Raw genomic sequence first — 19629 nt, 5'->3', positions numbered from 1 at the left:
CATTTATAAAAAATATTGTAAAGAAGAATTAGTAAATGAAAAATTCGCTGCAATTAAAATTTTGAGTGCAATAAGTTCTGTGGTGAAAATGTCAAAAAATGTTTTGAAAATGGGAAACGCTTTTATAAGAAAACTCGATATCAAAGCTCAAAATATTATAATTGACAAATCAGATTCATCAGCACTAATAAGCCATGACCCAGGTTTACGTCCACATAAAATTACGGATAATCAAAAATCGTATTTAATCCAGTTAGGGCCACGCCAACCAAAACTTGCTAGTTTCCCAAGTGACGGTAAAAATAGATTTAATCCCCAGTGGAACAAAGAGTTTGAATATTTAGAATACAGCACCCAGAAGGATGCCACATTTTGTTTTGTCTGCCACCTTTTCCCCAAGAGTGTTGGAAAGAAGGGAAAAACTGAAGATGCTTAGATAAATGTTGGAGTGAGATCTTGGTCCAAGTTGAAAAGCTATGGGAAAGATAAACTTAGAAAGCTTCAAGCAAACTTTGCCTCTCAAGCGCATAAAGTTGCATTAAGTGAATATTGTCACTTTCTTAAGAAAAAAGGACATATAGATCACCTTATTGATAAATCCCATAAACTTGCTCTAATAGAAGAGCAAAAAATAGAGGTGCAGAATAGAAAAACTGTCGAAATTCTTATCAATACATGCAAGACTTTAGGAAGCCAAGGGCTAGCGTTTAGGGAATCGGACTGTGCTAATCAAGGTAATTTTGTTGCAGTAGTTTATAATTAGTTTTACTGCAACTAAATTAAAGATAATTAATGAAATTAACAGCTACAATTTTTTTTCCGTGATGACCGACACTACTCCCGATATGTCACATAAGGACATGATGAGTATAGTTATGAGAATAGCCAATGAAAACGGTGAAATTCGGAAAAGGCTTTTGAAATCCGTCGAATGCACTGATAAGATTGGAAAAAGGATGGCTGAGCTAATTTTATCTTCTTTACATAAAGAAGGCATTGACACATCAAAGATGGCTTTTCAGTCGTATGACTACGCGAGTTCAATGTCTGGACAATTTAAAGGAGTACAAAAGTATATAACAGAAGAAGTTAGCCAGAATGTACCCTACATACCTTGTCAAGACCACAGAACAAACACTGCTCTTGAACATGCCTGCAATGTTAATACTTTAATACGAGAATTGTTTAATGTTCTCGAATAGTTGCATGTTTTCTTCACATCAAGCACAAAAAGATTTAGTCATTTAAAAGAAAAACTTGAAGACATTGACAGTGCAATACAGCTTGTAAACCTGTCTTGAACAAGATGGACCGCACGAGCAAAATCTGTTAAGGCTTTAAATCAGTGTTTATAGAAGGTTATTGACCTTCTTCAGAGCATCTCAAATAATAAGATTTTTGATACTAACACGAGAACTAAGGCAATGGGACTTCTGAAAAAAGTAACTTTTGATTTCATTAGTACTCTTTTCTTCATGAAGAATATCATTGAGAAGATAGAAATATTAACAGAAATCTTAAAAAGTCAAAACTTTAATGTTATTGACAGTATTAATGTAATTGAAAGCACTCCCAAGAATATACAAAATATTAGTAACGATACAGATGCTATGAATAATTTGATTGAAAGTGTAGTAATATTTTCTAGGAAATTACACATTGATGCAGAAAACGATAAGGCATTATAAACGACACCATAGATTAATAGCAATGGAGATGAAGGCTTTTTACCGGAAAGAATTCAAAGAGGTCATAGACTCTCTAGCCATGGGTTTAACCGAAAACTCAGCAGCATTAAAGGGAATATTTGCCCCTATCACCAAAATTTTTAGTTTTCCTTTAAATAAGGATAATTTGAATATTGAAAACTTAACAAAAGCAAACAAACTTTTTCATCCTGGATACAAGGATCATATTCTAGACGTTCATGTACTGAAAAACCAGATGGAAGTTTTGGTAGATATTTGGTAGATATTTTTTGAAGAAGGTGATGAAGATTTTAAGTAATCAAGAACACTAGCTAAGACGCTGCAAGACATTTTGTACCATGTTGTGAAGTTAAAGGACATACTGAAACAAGCCCATAAACTATGCAATTTTGTAATCACAGCTGCTTATGGTGTAGTATCAAATAAGCGTTCTTTCAGTCAACTCAAGATTGTAAAATCACATCTGAGAACCAAAATAAGTGACGAGAGATTGGATAGTCTCATGCAACTGAAGTGCGAAAAAGAACTTTGTAAAGGAGTTAACCCCAAACATCTTGTTAAACGATGGGTTCAATTGAAGAAACGTCATATTAAAATCAAACAGTAGACAAAAAATGATAGACTGATGATAAGACATTGTGCGTATAAGTTTTGTAATAAAATGATATTTTCCATATTTCTTTGCACTAATTCATCTCCGTAAAATTTTAAACTGCTATAAATGTTGTCAGAATGGTTTGTAAAATTTATTGGATTTGTAAATTGTAACATTTTTTTGGACTAATACAATTTCACTATGAATGGGTAAAACTTTTAGACGTTTTTTTAAATATTTTGTATATATGTAAAGGAAGCTATGTTTTGTTAATAGAAGTTAATAAATATTGATAATTGGCAATTCATGAGAGTGAGGCAGTGTAGTATAACAATCAGTAGATTTTGTAAATAGGACAGAAACTGATTTCTTGAACTCTTGAACTCTTGAAAGGGAAGAGTTCTATACTCATTTACGTGATCATTACGTATGTGGCTTTGTTTTAAATTTTTTATTTTTGTTCTATTATGAATTTTAACGTAAATTTTTTTTTTAATCTCACGTGAAAACTTATTGCTAAGTTGCGAATGAAAGTCTTATATGATGATAAGACTGCAGTCTTCTACTTGCTCCAGTAATTATCTTCAATTTTATTTTATTCATAAATGTATACGTATGGATATATTTATATTTATAAATGTATTATAGTAAAACGTATCTAAAATATTTATATAGTGACGAAATAAATTACAAACAAACAACAACAACAAAATTTGCTGAGAATGATCAATTTTTAATAAAATTTTGCCTTAGTCGACAAAAATATTTTTTTTGGCCATAGTTGGCAAACCCCTTTTTTGCGCCATCCATTCTAAGCTCCGTGGAGCTTTACAATTTAATTTTTCCCCAGATATTTAGATTTTGAATCCAAAACCAAAGTGTCTTGTCCAGCCCTGGATCAGAGTCCATGGCTGGACAATGTGGGTTTTTTGGGTTTTGGGTTTTTTTGGGTTTTTTTAAAAAACCCAATGGAATAGAATTTCTGGCTTTTTGGGTTTTTTTGGGTTTTTTTGTTTTTATAATTTAAGTTTTGAAAACTATTATTATGACATTTTTAGCTGAAATTTTAATATCTTAAACAATTTCGTTATGATATTCATTGAATTTTCTGGAAATCTCCATATATGATTGTCATGCCGTCATGAATATTAGATTTTTTCATTTTGATAATGATATCAATATTTAGCATTTAAAAATATGGCATTTAAAAATAAAACCCAAAAAAACCTCAAAACCCTTAAAAACTTAAAAACTCACTTTCAAAATAAAAAGTGGGTTTTCCAGCTCTGGTCTGGCCCTACTTTCATTAACATTTATTTTTAGTAAAATTAACTAATATAAAGTTAATTTATAACTTTTATAGGTAAAAATAATTCCCTTTTACATTGTAAAGCAATTTACAAAAAATGTTGTAATTTGTATAAGTAAATTTAGTTTCAAAATTAACTTAGAAAAGTGGTTTTTCTTATTAAGTATACATTTGTAGCCTTTTTTATTTGTTAAAATAAACGAATTATGAAAATTATTTATGGAATCGCAAGTTTAAAAAAATGTATAACTCAAAAAATTTTCAAAAAAACTACAATTTTAAAACAAGCTTAGCACGGCTATTAAAATAAGCTATAGACGATAAATATCTTGATGTTTCGTGTAGCTTCTCTCGATGTTTTGTGTAGGTTATCTCGATGTTTCGTGTTACAACCAAGCCAACTTACATAAAAGTTACCAAGGAAAAAAAGGTTTATAAAATTTCTATAAACTATTGAAGCTATATGTTTATATATTTAACTTTTTTTCTACATATAGAAAAACGCGTTTTCTTTTGCGTATAGAAAAAAACGTTTTCGATTGTAATTTTTTTGAATTTTTATGATTTTATAGTGAAATTGTGTAATTTTACTTGGTTTACTTACTAGCTTTAATTTGTATTTTATTTTAATTTTAACTGTTTTCATTTTTGCATTTTTAATTTATTTTTAAGAGGCTTGACAAAAAGACTGAATTTGTTTTGTATATTTTGTACTCTTTTCTTAACGGCAAAAGATATAATAATAAACAACATATTCTTTTAAATTATTTAGAGTTGAGTGTTCAATCATATATCTATAATAATCATATATAAATTAGTTTTGAGAAATTGATTTATGTATGATTATTATGGACTGATGTATGATTTTTGTATGATGTATGCATTATTATGGACTGATTATTATAAGATTGAAAAAGTCGGAATTCCGAAATTCCATATTTCAGCCAGAATCGAAAAAACTGATTTTCGGGCAATCCCTGGTTTGGAATATTAAAATCTCAAACGATAACGCTCGGAAATACGTTATGGGGTGTTGGGAAACAATAGAACAAAAAGCTTTTTTTAAATGTAGTAATGAGCAATTTTTCTTGCAACTTAACTTGAAATTTACAAATTACAGTTATTTTTCTTCTCTTTACTTTACGGAATATTTTAACGTATATGTTAAATGTTTAAATAAGAGTTTAATTCCGTTTTTTATTTTTCCTCATTGTGTTTCGATGAATTCAAACAAACTTTGGTTTTGACTTTTTTTGAGATTTAATATTTTGTTAAAACTTTTTTCTTTGTTATTATAAGTATAGTTAAAATAAATTTCAAATCTTTTATAAATATGTTGATAGCGCGCGTGTGTGTGTATTTGTGTGTTTGAGTGTGTGTGTGTATTTGAGTGTGTGTGTGTGTGTGTGTGTGTGTGTGTGTGTGTGTGTGTATGTGTGTGTGTGTATGTGTGTGTATGTGTGTGTGTGTATGTGTGTGTGTGTGTGTATGTGTGTGTGTGTGTGTGTGTGTGTGTGTGTGTGTGTGTGTGTATGTGTATGTGTGTGTGTGTGTGTGTGTGTGTGTGTGTGTGTATGTGTGTGTGTGTGTGTGTGTGTGTGTGTGTGTGTGTGTGTGTGTGTGTGTGTGTGTGTGTTAATATATAAGAAAGCTAAAGGATTTTATTTTATTTGTTACATGGAAAATGCTTTAAAAAAATGTTTTATGCTTACAACTTTTTTTTTAATTATATATTTTGTTATTCCCTAAGCTCTAGACTTTAAGTCTTATACTCTCTATTCTAAACAACTTTTGATTGTTTTAATGTTTAACTAAAATCATTAAAGATGTTTTTTCTTATTTAGGTAATAAAATAGGTCAGTTTCAACAAGTCAATTGAGTCAAAAATTAGATTTCTCAGTAATTAAAAGCTATCAGGAAAATCATTTCACATTAAATTACTTGGTAAATATCACATCTTAAAAATCACAAAGAGCTAATCAAATGAATCCAGAAATTAAAAAGAAAACTTCTAATAACTCAACTGGACATTATATGAATTCTTCAGGACATATCCCATTGAAAACCTCAACTCACCCACCTTGTACTGTTGCATCAATACAACCATATGGCATTTCACCATCTATTCAACATAAATCTTTAGTTCATAATCCTCCTATTGTCCTTTCTCCAAAAACTATTAGGAGTGATAGATCTCAAACTGCTTATGAACCTGAAATAGGACTGGTGCAAAAAAATAGAAACAATACATCTGCCTATCCGTCTCCACACCAAACGCAAAAAGCATTTTACATTAATTCTACACCAAATACAACTCATGGTATTAATTCAGAGCGTCAAAAAATTGAAGATGAAATATTATTATGTCAACGAGAATTAGATTCATGTTGGCAAGAAGATGTATTTGACTGTCCAAGAGTGAGTTTTGAGTTTGTTATATATATGCTTTTTTTTTTTTTTACTTAAAAAAAGACTTTTTTTTTCCTAAAATTATTTTTCAAATATCTTGTTTTTACATATTAGAATTTTCATTAAAAATTAAATCTTTCTTAGCGGTGATCTATAAATTAAATGTACTTAAGTTTATAAAGTTGTGTGTAAATTAAAGTTTTCAGAATAGTTATCTTTATCAGGTTGTTTGGTTTAATAAATGTTACCTGATTTTATATTAAGGTCTATCTTCAGATTGTGAAATTTAGTTTTGAGAAAACAATTTTTTTGACTTGAGAAGGATCTCAGCAAAAGTTAATAAACTTGATGAGTTTCAGAGCAAATGATTAAATTGCTCATCAATACATTTATAGTATTTTTTACTCATTGAAAAATATTTGGCAATTTTATTAAACTTAACATACAATATATTTCATGGACTGGCTAAATATTTAACAAAATTATTTACAGTGAATTCAAAGTATTAAAACTAGAGTCAGATCAAAAAATTTCTGATTCAGATGAAGAAATATAATAAAGAGTTTTTTATTCTTAAAATTTTTTATTCTTAAAACAATTAAAATTTATACAAATGGTCACCTGAAAATTAGTTTGTTCAACAGGCCAATTTACATGTTGTTGGTAAAATGCTGTTAAAGTTTAAGAGGTTATTACTGCTCTCAGATTTATATCTAATTTAAATGTTTTAATCTATTATCTTTACTTAAAATTATTAATAAAATGATATTTAAAGTCTATTGACCTAAAACTCATTATCAAGCCTTCCTGGTAAGTGCATGCGGTCACATAACTTGTTTGTCCAATTACAAAGTAATTTATTTGGACACGCATTTTTAACTCAAAAAAATGTAACAAATGTAAAAATACTAAAAAAAGGAAACAAAATTGTAACAAAATGTCAAATTTTAATTAAATAAACTATAAAAATTTAATAAGGGGTTGTCCAAAAATTACGTCACTCAATTTTTGACCATTTTAGACCCTCTCCCCTTCCTTGTCACAACATTGTAACACTTTAGTAACAAGTTCCGTATGAGTCATCGCAAAACTACTAACCCTCCCCCCCCTCTAAAGTGTGTTGTAATTTATGGACGACTAATTAAACAAAGAAAGTTATAGAAAAATTTTTTTTTTTATAAAATTTTTATACGACTTTTCTATTCTTTTTTAAGGGTGGTTGTTATTTTTCGCTACAGAATTTGATACAAGTTGAGGAAAAAAACTCAAACTAATTTATAACAACAATTTATAACTTTATATCAACAATTGTATGTTTTAGTATGCAATTATTCACGATTTTTAAGAAACTAATTTACTTGTTTTCATGTCTTTTAGTTTTATAAATGTTTTTAAAATGCTTTATTTGATGTTTTTTCTCAATACTTATATTATAGGAAAATCAAAAAATAAATTGCTATTTATTTGTAAAATATATTATTTGGTTAATAAATCTTTTAATGACAATAGAAATTAAATAAAAGGGTACTATGGTTTCTTTTATGAATTGTTTACAATATTTGTTTTTGTCTGAATTTTTTTTCTTTATATTACCCAGAGATAATGAACATTAGGGGTGTACTCTCATTGTTGTCTGGTTGATTCATTTTCTTGAAGGGCATTTGAAATTTAAAAAAATGCCTGTCATTAGCTCGGCAGGACGGACAGTTTGTTGCTTACAAAAGTGTTTATTAATAAAACTATATTTTGATCTATAAAACTTTATTCCTTGCAATTATCTAAAAGAAAACTTTAAAAAGCTTTTAAAGTAGTATACACTTTGTTTAACAATGAGTACACTACAGTGCGTATAATTTTACCAAACTTGATAAAAAGAAGCCAACATGATTTAATATTTTGAAGTATGACTTTACTGTTTTTTAAACATTGCTGTTGCATTTTGAATCACGCTTCTTCATCATTTTTGAAATCTTATAGTTACATTTTGAATCACGTGAATGGGCAGTTGAATCATTATTAGCACTGAATTTCGTTTGTTTTTCATAAGTAAAAATTTTTTTTTAACATTTTTAAACAAAATGAACAAAATAAAAAACATTATTAAGATGCACGTAAAAAATCATTATTAGAACGCAATTAATGATGCAAGTGAAAATTCTTTTTTTTTTAAATAAAAAAAAGTCTTCGTATAATAAAAAATGTTCAAAACATTAAAAACATAATGTTTTAAACATTCAACTAAATTAAATTTGATTTAAGATTGAGAGAGAATAATAGAATATTTTTCTATATATAAAACGTTTCTTTGCAGTTTTGGTATTCAGCATTTTTGCCGCACATAATAAAACCTTTGTTAAGATTGATAAAAAAATAAACGATATGATACAGATATCGACTACAACAAAAATGGCAACACATCTTTAATTAATTTAAATAACAAATTAATTTACTTTTAAATAAATCATTTCTTATTTAGACATATTTTAGTAGTCGGATGTTTAAATTTTTTATTATTTTCACCCGAGAAAAAATACAAAAAAAACCTTTACAGCAGGCTACTGGTTATCATAGCAGATGCTTCAAATGAGAAACAAAAACTGTTTCAGTTGTCCACAAGGCAACTGGGAAAAAACTTCCGGCTTTTTCCCAGTTGTCTTTTTTTCCTGCTAGTTTTGCTTAGTTACCAGTTTTTCCCAGCAGTGTTCAACCTTTTTCAGAAAAAAACGGAGGTTTTTTCTGAACACGGTTGCTCTGTTTGAAAAAATGCATTTAAAAACTTAAAAAAAATGGTTTAAATAAGCTCCTAAAACTTTCGTTAAAATATAATAAATTAACAATAGTAGTAAAAAAATAATAAATTTAAAAAAATGGTAAATTAACAATACACAAGCCCACAAGTTTTGGAGCGTCGATAAGAAAAGTTCATCAGGAAATAAACTATCAGGTTTATATGCACAAAAAGAAGAATCCAACAAAAGTGCAGACTATTTCAATCGCGGTAGTGAAAACAACCAAATGTATTATTTATTATTTTACATGAGAAACTTGTTAAAAAATAAAAAATAAAAATCTTACAAATAAATAGCAATTAGTTTTCTTGCTTTCCTATGCATTGATAAAAACGGTAAAGTTAAGGTGGTTGTCTAGTAAAAAAAAAAAATAATACATAATTTGTTGGAAAGTTTATTTTATTTTCCAACATAAAGAAGTTAATGTATATAGTAAGTATATTTACAATAATTAGAATAAAAAAAAAAATAATAATAACTAATATTATAATGGTAGTTATGAGCATAAAATTATTTATAATAATAAGTTAATGATTTATTAGGATGGTGTCACTTATACAGAAATCTGATCAAAGGAGTGACACCAATTTTTAAACATAATATAAGTAATAATAAGCAAAGACATACATTGAAACATTTGGACTGTAAACACATAGATTAAAGCACACAGAACATACATTAAAACAAATATGTAGAAATCATAATTTGCAGGTTTTAATAATAAAAAAAAGAAAATAATGAGCAAAAAGTACTGATGATAATTGTATTAATGATGAAAAGAAAATTAAAAGAATATTTTAGTCGTAAGAATATGTCTAAAAGTTAGAATAGAAATAAAATAGAAAGTTTTTCAGAATTTTTTTAAATTGATATTGTTTAAGATGGAGTAAAGGTATTTTAGGATATAGTTTTTTGGACTTTTTAAAAGAAAGAGTTTTTTTTTTTTTTTAAACAAAGAGTTCTAGTTATATGTATATTCGTTTTGCATGAAGTTTGGTTTGCATGCAGGATATACATAAAATTAGTATGTAAACCAGTAAAAACTTATAATTATGTTAAGATCCAAAATGGCAGCTCTACGTATTTGGGGAAATTAAAAAAGGGGTGAAATTCAACAAAAACCATCATATAATTCCTAAAATACTCAAAGAATTAATTAGATTCTGGTTCACATACTAACTTATATACAAATGAACAAACCCTGAAAATGTCATTCAAAAATAATTCATAGAAGCTGAGATATACTTGTCTGAAATATCACAAACAGAGAAAACTAACAAAATAAAAAACATTAATAGTTCAAATAGTTCTGTCAGCTGTTAATATTGAAGTTTTCAAAGTTTATTTTCTATTTTCAGTTTAAATTATACAAAAGCTTTAAGTTTCTCCATTCTTAAGAAAATTTATATTATCAAGTTTGGTTAATAATTTTGGCCCAAAACAACCAAAAAACCTGTTGCTAAGGATGTTGCTAAGGGAACAAACTAATACATGTTTTTAAAGGAAGTAAATTTTGGAAAAATCTAATTAAAAAATATGTATAAAAGTATATATTTTCTGAAAGTACAAAAATTTCTATCTTAAACCATAGCAAAAATTTGATTTTTTACATATTTTTTTACTAGATGACCACAAAACATTTGAAAAACAAATTTTAAAATAGTCCATGTTTCTAGCGCAAATTATAAAGTATTTCCTTAATATACTGACTGAAAAAGTCTGAAAAAATTGTATATCGAAAATGCTTTTGTTTTCATTATATTCTTAACTGCTTTCTTTCTTGACTTTAATTTTGGTAATGCAAAATAACAAACACCCTTAGAAAAAAAAAGAAAACAAAAACAGTAAAGTATTTATTTTTTTGTTTGTTTATTTTGTTTAAATATTTTATTTTGTGTAGTATTCGTTTCCTTTCTTTGAGTGACTAATATATAATATGATAAGGACTGTCTTTTACTACATTTAAAAAAAATTTCACAACTACACTAGCGATATCATTGCCAGATCACATACTATTTAGACCATATGCTGTTGTATATCTTTTTGTTATTATTACAATGATTGGTTAAATTGTAAACATAAGATTTACTATAACAATAAATTTTTGATACATTAGCTTTTAACAGATTCAAAATTTTTCAAGATCAAAAACAACAACTATTGTTTTATTAATCATCTGTTGGTGCTTTGTTCTTCAACAAGCCTTTTTATTTTGCAACTCATGTTGCAAGATAAAAAGGCTCGATTTGCAACTTGTGTTAATACTTTCTTTTTTTTTGATTTTTGTTCGAGGATTTTATACTCTTCACATTCATCACATCTATCTTTCTTAAGTTTAAAAAAATGACAAATTAAAGTCCACATTAAAGGTTTTTCTGTCAATATTTTATTTTACAGGATTTTCATTTGTAAACTTGTACATATAATATGTTCTTGTACATATACGTTTTTGCTAAAGTTAAACTACTATCTAAATATTGCTCATTGCTTATTTATATATATATATATATATATATATATATATATATATATATATATATATATATATATATATATATATATATATACATATATACACACTCACACACACACATATATATATATACTAGGGTGTGTCTTAAAACAACATTTTTTGAAAATGTCTAAAGGTGTTCTATGTAATAAATTAATACTAAATTAAAATTTTTTTTAAATAAACAAAAAATTTTCAGAGGTTGCTCAAGACCTTTAAACATCAGAAGGGTCCCTAATATTTTGAAAGTTCTTTAAAAGCATATCATGTTGGGTCTCAAAAGAAGTGCAATTTTATAAAAATTTCAAAAATAATAATCATTTTATATAAAGATTACTAGTTTTTATTTTATATAAAGATTACTAATTTTTATGGCTTAAAAACTATCATTTTTTAACAAAAAATAAAAAAGTACATATTTTCATAGTTTTTTTAAATAAACTTTTTGAATTTGTGTTTCTTTAAATTTTTTTATTTTTATTGAAATTTTTATAAAATTTCACTTCTTTTGAGACCCAACATAATATGCTTTTAAAGAACTTTTTTTTTAACATAATAGGGACCCATCGATGTTTAAAGGTCTTGAGCAACCCCTAAAAATTTTTTTATTTAAAAACTTTTTATATTTAGTATTAATTTATTACATAGAACACATTTAGGGGTATCATTAAACATTTTCAAAAAATGTTATTTTATGACACACCCTTGACAATAGAGGGGTTTTCTTGATCGCCATTTTTAATAGATAAGAAATTTAAAATAAATAAATTTTTCTGATGAATTCTGATCTGTTTAAGACAATAAAAAGGTCTTTTTTTTCTTGCACATTTGGGATAATTGGACTCAATGTTTTAGAGTAATAGTGTTCTCTGGCTTTGATCACAATAATTTATTGTAAAAAATACTTATTTGACACTTGTATAAATATTACAAAGTTTATCTCTAGAACACAATCTAACACAATCTCTAGATCTATCTAACACAATCTCTAGATCTATCTAACACAATCTCTAGAAGTTACCTATCTTAAACGCCAAAAATCCATGACCGCCTGTTTAACTCCTTTTATTTTAAGAGGTCAACAGAACATTTTCAAAATTATATTTTTACCAAGTATTTTGGTTTGAAAAATGCAAAGTAATTCTGGTAGATTTTTTTTTTCAAATAGATTATTTCCAATGAGGTTTTGAATCATTTTGTATAACATTTTCAAAAAACCATTATATTATGTTTTCTATTTAATTATATACTAGTTATTACAAACTTCATTGATTTAAACAATTGATAAATTTAATTTTTTTGATTATACATCAAATGTTTCTGTTTATATGAACTTTTTGAATTATGGTTATTTTTTATTGTTTATAATTTTTTTTTAAATGTTTCATGGAATTCCAACCAATCAAAAATGAGCATTATTTTAAAAGTTCATTTAATCAATCAGGGTGATTCGTTGTTAAAATTTTTCTAGGTATGTTGACAAGGGTAAAATTTTTCTAATTAGTTGCAAGTTACAATTAGTTTAAAATTAGTTTCTCAGCTTATCATGAGTTACTTTTGATTTGATGTAGAATTAGTTGCATACCAGAACCAAATGAGATACCATTCTTTGTTAAACAGACTCGTTTTATTCTTATAAAAATAAGTAAAAGAAAGGTTTTAAAAAGCTTGTTGTTTAGGTATTTAATAATAAGAATGTTGTGATTTTTATTTTTTACTTGTCACAGGATTTCACTGCAATAGATCGCCGAAGAGAAGAATTCTATGCAGAACAATCAAATGTCTATTCATGTTCTTCTCCACCACATGACCAGGTAGTTAGTTTTTATAAAATATTATTTAGTTAAATATGCTGTAAATTAATTATTTTAACTTTTTGTCAACAAAATAATTGTAAATTAATTGTTAAATAAATTTTAAACTTACAATGAACACAATTGTTGCTTGTAGGTATTCGAACCTCTAGAAGACTATTTAGGAAAAAGTGTTTCAACTGAAGATATTTGCTTATCTCCCCCATGGGTAGACGAAGAAGAAACTATGAAAGTTCATCAAAGGCATTTATTTAATATGTCAAATCAATCTTACCATCAAACACATCATGAACCTATCCAACAGAAACAACTACTGCAGCAAAGACAAGATCAACCCAAACCCAATGAAAATCAGCAATATGCTGTAATGCCTATTTTTTATTGAAGTGACTATAGTCTTTTTGTTTTTTAATTACAAATTTAATGTTTGCTTTTTATAAGCTTTTTCAAAACTTTATTTAAGTCAACTAAATATGGTGGGATTTGTGAATCAAAAAATCAATTACAGAATGGAAATTTTTCAGCAGTTAATCAATACAGTTTAAAGGCTCCAAACATACCTGTCTCATCTGGTTTATTTACAAAGTCCAAAGTTCAAGCTGTTTCTCCTCAGCCTCGTAGCCAAAAGAAAGTAAATATTGACAATGTTGTCCGACATATTTCTTATACGGAAGGACAAGAGTCACCTAAGGTTCAAAGATTTTTTTATATATGTATATTATGTAATGTAAATATATATAAAGTTATATATATATGTGTGTGTATGTGTAAAGTTATATATATATATATATATATATATATATATATATATATATATATATATATATATATATATATATATATATATATATATATATATATATATATACATATAATTATACACAATTTTTTAATATATCATAACTTAAGGTTTTTAATATTTATTGTCGCTTTATATTACTTTCATTAAACTTGTACATCACTGCAGGATTTTTCATTATCATCATGGCCAAAATCTGAAATGAGTTCACGAATACCGTCCTCAGAAAGAATAAATCTTTCACCACTGTGTATGTCTGCATTAGCATCAGTAAGTGATATTTTTGGTAAAACTTATAATTTATTTAAACAGTTATTAAAAAAGAATTATTACAAAAATATTTTTGTTCAATTTGTATTTAAGGGTACACAGACACCAGTAGAGTATGAAGAAAATGTTTTTCCGAAAAAGAGCACTCCTGATAAAGATAAACTCTCTGTAAAATCTAACATAAAACCTGTTTCACAGCAGGCTGAGAAGAGACCTCTTGACAATTACAAAGATAGTGATGCTTTAAAATATGCTCATCATGCTGTTCCTGTGCAACCAGAACTTGTTAAAGTAAATTTGTCATTTTTATTCAAATTTGTTTATAAAATTTTTTTAAAATAAAATACTTCAAGGTTATTTATGAGTTTCATAATAAAACTTTATTTGGTAACCCAGAGGTTACTGGAAATGAAGGAAAATGTTGTCCATCAAGGACATTTTTAATACTGCAGTTGAAAAGGCATGATTCAATAATTTAAAATTAGTTTGGTCCTGTGCTCTCCTACATAAAGCACTTTGCTCTCCTACATAAAAACCAGGGTAATGGTCACCCTAATTATATCTAATGCACAGTTAGACTTTTCTAGTTTTTCAGTAATGTTTTCATGTTTATATTGTACCTGTCCAAAGTCATCTTTATTCAATCTTTGTAGCCCAAATAGTTTTATACATACTATCTTTATTAGGAAAAAAATTTCTCATATTTTGTTTCTTAACTTAAATTTTTTCTTCTTTCTAATCTTTTTTAATTTAGTTTTTTATTTTCCTAATTTCTGTAATCCCCATTTATCCCCCAGTAATCCCCATTTCCTTAGCTTTTTAATCTTTTTTACTCTTACAATAAAATTTAAATTTTTTTTAATCTTCTGCTAAAATTTTATTAGGTATTTACTGATGGCGCAGAAATGGGTTCACGAATCCCATCATGCGAACTAATCAGTTTGTCACCATTAACCATGTCAGGAATGACATCTAAAGCTCAGTCCGTAAGTTAAATTCTTAATTATTGCTGTGTGTATTATGTTGATATTGCGTTAATATTATTTTAAATATGTTAATATGCTGCCATATTTAACTTCAGTTTTTGAAGATTATAAAAAACATTTTTTGTTTACATTTGTTTGTTTACACAAGGTATTCAAACCCCAGTATACAATTTTTTGTTTATACAGGGTACTCAAACCCCAATTGAGCCAAATACTGGTGTTGTGCCAATAACAGATTCATCATCTAAAAGAGTTAGTTTTTCATATCCAGGTTCTTCTTGTAGTGAAAAGGTAAGTCGTTTTTATACTCAGTTCACTTAAGTCATTTATATAATTTAATTATTTTTTCCAAAGCTTGATTTTAGAAATATGCTTAACACTTTTTATTTTTGAAATGAATGAAGGAAATTCTTTGCATACTTTTTATTTTTGAAATAACGGAGGGAAATTCTTTTCACAATTTTTGCAAACTTGCTAAAGTTAACTTCTTTTTGATAAAATGTCATTTAAAACATTTTTTTGTGAATAACTTCTCTATTTTTTGACAAATAAAATAACAGCATCGTAACTTTAGATTAATATCCAGTCACTCTTTAACCAACTAAATCTTTGCTAATGACTCACTTGATTTGAGATGTGACAGGGGGGTGTGTGTGTATTGGATATCGAAAATTAGAGATGTAAAAGAGGTGTATAATGTTGGAATAATGAAAGTTGAAAAATTTTTTTTTAAATTTAAAATTTTTTACAACAAATATATTTTCGTACACTCTTGATCTTGAGTTTAAACTAGTTTAAATTCAGTAGGTTTTCTATTAAACTAAATTGAATCCATTAGGCTTTCTATTTAATCTAAGCATCATGTATTTCAATGGCAATGACTTTACTTTAAAAAAAAGATATTTTATCATAAAATAGAAACTGAAGAAAATACTGAACTATTTCATTTACTTGAGTGAAAAATTTTTATTGAACAAATCATGTATTTTGGATAGCATCTTAAAACATATTGTTGTATATAAAAATGTTAATGAACATGATAAAAAATATCAGTAAACTGCAATGTATATAAATTGGCACAAGAAAAGCATTTAGAATATCCTCATGTACTTTTTGCTACAAAATTTGTTTGCATTGATTTAAAAAGAATGTTGTAAAATTTAGTTTGAACTCTTTTCCAAATGGTATCTAGTTCTTTCTTTAGGCTATTTAAGGATCTTATTCAGACTGACTAATTCTGTGTCCATTCAATCATAGATAGATTTGATTGGATTCAAATCTGGCAATCAACCTGATCAGGGTAATAAATTTACGTTTTTCCTTTAATCCATTCTTCAAGCTGTGTGGACTAATGTCATATCTTAATGGAATCATGCAGCCTCTCAATATATGTGTTACTTGGTTTGACCTGTATAAATACAGTATGTGCTGTATAAATTTTTTTATCACTGGAAATTAATTTGCTTCCAGTTTCTTCCAAACACTACCCAATTCTTACCTTGCACTACCTAAATCTTATGAGTCAGTCTCCATCGGTCAGCATGGATTTTGTAACAGCTGTATAAATACCAATGTTTATTTTAAGTAACATTTCTAACTGTATTTAACAAAAAACATTTTTCATGGTTTTTGTTAAATGTGTTGATAAGTTCAAGATAACTTAACTTTGGATTGGCACTTACTTGACAAAATATAAGGCCGTTTTTAGCCTCAATAGTTTTTTAAACCTTCTAGGTCCTGCATTGGATGTTTTCAGATTGTTTCTAACACAATTTTTATTCTTCTTGCTATTTTTCTGAAATTGATCATGAAGCCATCCTTCATACCTATTAATTGCCACTTTGTTGCTTCACTCACTGGTTTTTGAGCTATTTCTTTGAGATCGTATAGAAATATTTAAAAAAGTTTTAAGTATTTTTAAACGATTTTAAATAGGAATAACAGTTGGGTTGAGAAGAACAGAAATCAATTAAAAAGTTTTTTTTCTGCAACTTTTTTCTGTCTGTTTTGTATTTCTTTAATAAAACTAACTTAATAAAAAAACATTAAGTAAACATGTTTTAGTTATCCTGTCATGCAAAATAAAATTTGTGTGTGTTTGTGTTGGTGTGTATGTGTGTGTGTGTGTGTGTGTGTGTGTGTGTGTGTGTGTTTGTGTGTGTGTGTGTGTGTGAGTGTGTGTGTGTCTGTATCTATCTATCTATCTATCTATCTATCATATATATATATATATATATATATATATATATATATATATATATATATATATATATATATATATATATATATATATATATATATATATATATATATATATGTATATATATATATGTATATATATATATGTATATATATAATTTTATTTCTTTAATTTTTTGTTTCTGTTTTTTACTCTAAAATTTTAAAATTAATATTAATATATAAATAAATTTATTAAGCTATGAAACTTTATTTACATTACTTTTATTATTAAATTTTTTATTTGGCTGAATTTAGAGTTATGAGTCAAGTGGGAGTAGTACAACAGAAAAGATTATTGCACAGGCTAAAAGTATCTCTCCGTCATTGCCTTCGTTATCTGTTGAACAGCCTGCTAGTGACACCACCAAGGTTGAAAAAGTTTTTAAAATAAAATAGTTAAAAGTCTTATTGAAAATCAAAAATAACAGAAAAATTATTATTAATTTAATACTTTCAAAGGATTTTTCGTATATTCCTCAATCAGAGCTTGGATCACGTATTCCTTCATGCGAAAGAATACCACTTTCTCCTTTATGTCAGTCTGCTGCCCCTTCAGTAAGCATCTTTTTAATGATTTTTTCTAAATGTGTTTCATTCTTCAAACTATTGTTATGTTTATATTTCAACAGGGATGTCAGACCCCTGCAAATATGGAACCAAAAGAACCTAGTACTGAAGTTAAATATCGATCAAAGAAGCCAATGTCAAAGTTAGAGGAAGTGATAAACAAAATGAACTTAGCTTCAAGTTCAACACCTCCACGTTTGGATACTTATGAGGAAGATTCTGTCAAGGTTAAAATTAAAATAAAAAAATTATTTCTTTAAGTGAACAAATAAACCTTAGGGCTGGTTTACAATTCAGAATTAATTTTTCAACTGCTCTAAAACTGTCATATAATTCTTTAATTGTTTTAAAAACCTTTTTAAAGTTTTTTAACCACTCCACACACCCTCTACATATGGGCGTCTAACACCTAATATCTTTTTTTACTAACTATTTTCATGCTAAACAAAATAAGTAATCTAACACAGTTTGAAAATATGTTAATAATCTAGGGTTAAAAAAAGGAAAAAAGGTTTAAAAAAATTTAGGGTTATTATTATTACATTATATACAAATCTATAATTAATAATATTAAGTTAATAATAATTGAAACAAAAACAAAAGACTAGTTTAAAAAATCTTTAGGGAGGTGAATTAACATTAAAAAAAATTCTATTTACAATAATAATTGTATAACTTAATTATGCAACTTATATAATTATATGCTATTTTAGAACTTTGGGAGTTCAGAGCATTCATCCAGAATGCAATCTCGTGAAAATTTATATTTTACACCTCCTTGGTCTTCAAGTACTTCAGTATGTAATACTTAACCTAGTGTCATAGATTTTTTGTGGTTCTTTTTAACAAAATAAATGGGTTATTTACTGTTCAGTTGGTTTTTTTAGGGTATGGTATCTCCTTGTTTTGGTTTTAATAGCAGGTTGAAACCTTTGATTCATCCCCCTCCCATTCAGGAAAGAGTTGAATCTGAGGTTGACAAGAGCAAGGTTGATAATTTAGTAAGCAAAATACTTTAATATAAATGGCTATGAAATTTTAGTTTAAAGATTTTTTTTCTGTACTAAATTTGGTTTGTTTGTTTTCCAGCCTAACAATGTCAAGTTGACAAATTATCATTCTGTTTCGTTCAAACAACCCCCTCAGGTTAATAACTACCCATTACGACACGATTCTTGGTCTTCTGAAGAATCTGTTAGTTCTAACCATACTGATATTTCTACCGTTGTAAATGCACCTACTTCTATGCATAATACAGCTCCAGCATCACCAATCCCTGATGGTTCTGAAGAATCAGATATATCCTCAGAAGCTGATGATCTTCCAGAAACATACAATCAAAGAGTTTCTCCAACACAACATACCACAAATTTTAAAAAGATTGATCAGAACAGTTTTCAAAGTAACAGTACTTCATTCTGGCATCAACAAAATAATAATACTACCCATTTTCTTCCAAATAATCATGGTCCGATCAAACGTCATCTTTCCTCTTCTGACCCGCAACAAGTCAAATACAATAATTGTAATAGTTCAGTACCATTAAAAAGCTCTCAATCTAACCAAGGTTATTATAACAGCCAACAGCCACATCACCATGAATTTTCTAATCAATTTCAAAACCATCAA

General features: G+C 27.1%; 1 protein-coding gene across 1 annotated transcript in view; it reads left to right on the top strand.

The window, feature by feature from the left end:
• Nucleotides 1-5436: 5436 nt before the first annotated feature.
• LOC100203938 (uncharacterized) overlaps nucleotides 5437-19629 on the top strand; it is a 17100-nt gene continuing 2907 nt past the window's right edge. Inside the window, exons 1-14 of the mRNA XM_065805515.1 lie at nucleotides 5437-6031; nucleotides 13051-13137; nucleotides 13274-13501; nucleotides 13601-13828; nucleotides 14105-14206; nucleotides 14300-14497; nucleotides 15091-15192; nucleotides 15379-15483; nucleotides 17689-17802; nucleotides 17893-17988; nucleotides 18063-18227; nucleotides 18714-18797; nucleotides 18888-19001; nucleotides 19090-19629. The exon at nucleotides 19090-19629 is cut by the window's right edge and continues 426 nt beyond it. Coding sequence (XP_065661587.1) covers nucleotides 5597-6031; nucleotides 13051-13137; nucleotides 13274-13501; nucleotides 13601-13828; nucleotides 14105-14206; nucleotides 14300-14497; nucleotides 15091-15192; nucleotides 15379-15483; nucleotides 17689-17802; nucleotides 17893-17988; nucleotides 18063-18227; nucleotides 18714-18797; nucleotides 18888-19001; nucleotides 19090-19629 — 2598 coding nt within the window. The 5' untranslated portion in view covers nucleotides 5437-5596. The remainder of the gene's footprint in view (nucleotides 6032-13050; nucleotides 13138-13273; nucleotides 13502-13600; nucleotides 13829-14104; nucleotides 14207-14299; nucleotides 14498-15090; nucleotides 15193-15378; nucleotides 15484-17688; nucleotides 17803-17892; nucleotides 17989-18062; nucleotides 18228-18713; nucleotides 18798-18887; nucleotides 19002-19089) is intronic.

Source organism: Hydra vulgaris, chromosome 09, assembly GCF_038396675.1.
Source record: "Hydra vulgaris chromosome 09, alternate assembly HydraT2T_AEP".
Classification (NCBI taxonomy): Eukaryota; Metazoa; Cnidaria; class Hydrozoa; order Anthoathecata; family Hydridae; genus Hydra; species Hydra vulgaris.
The sequence above is the reverse complement of the archived record's forward strand: the minus strand, read 5'-3'. Positions and strand labels throughout refer to the sequence as shown.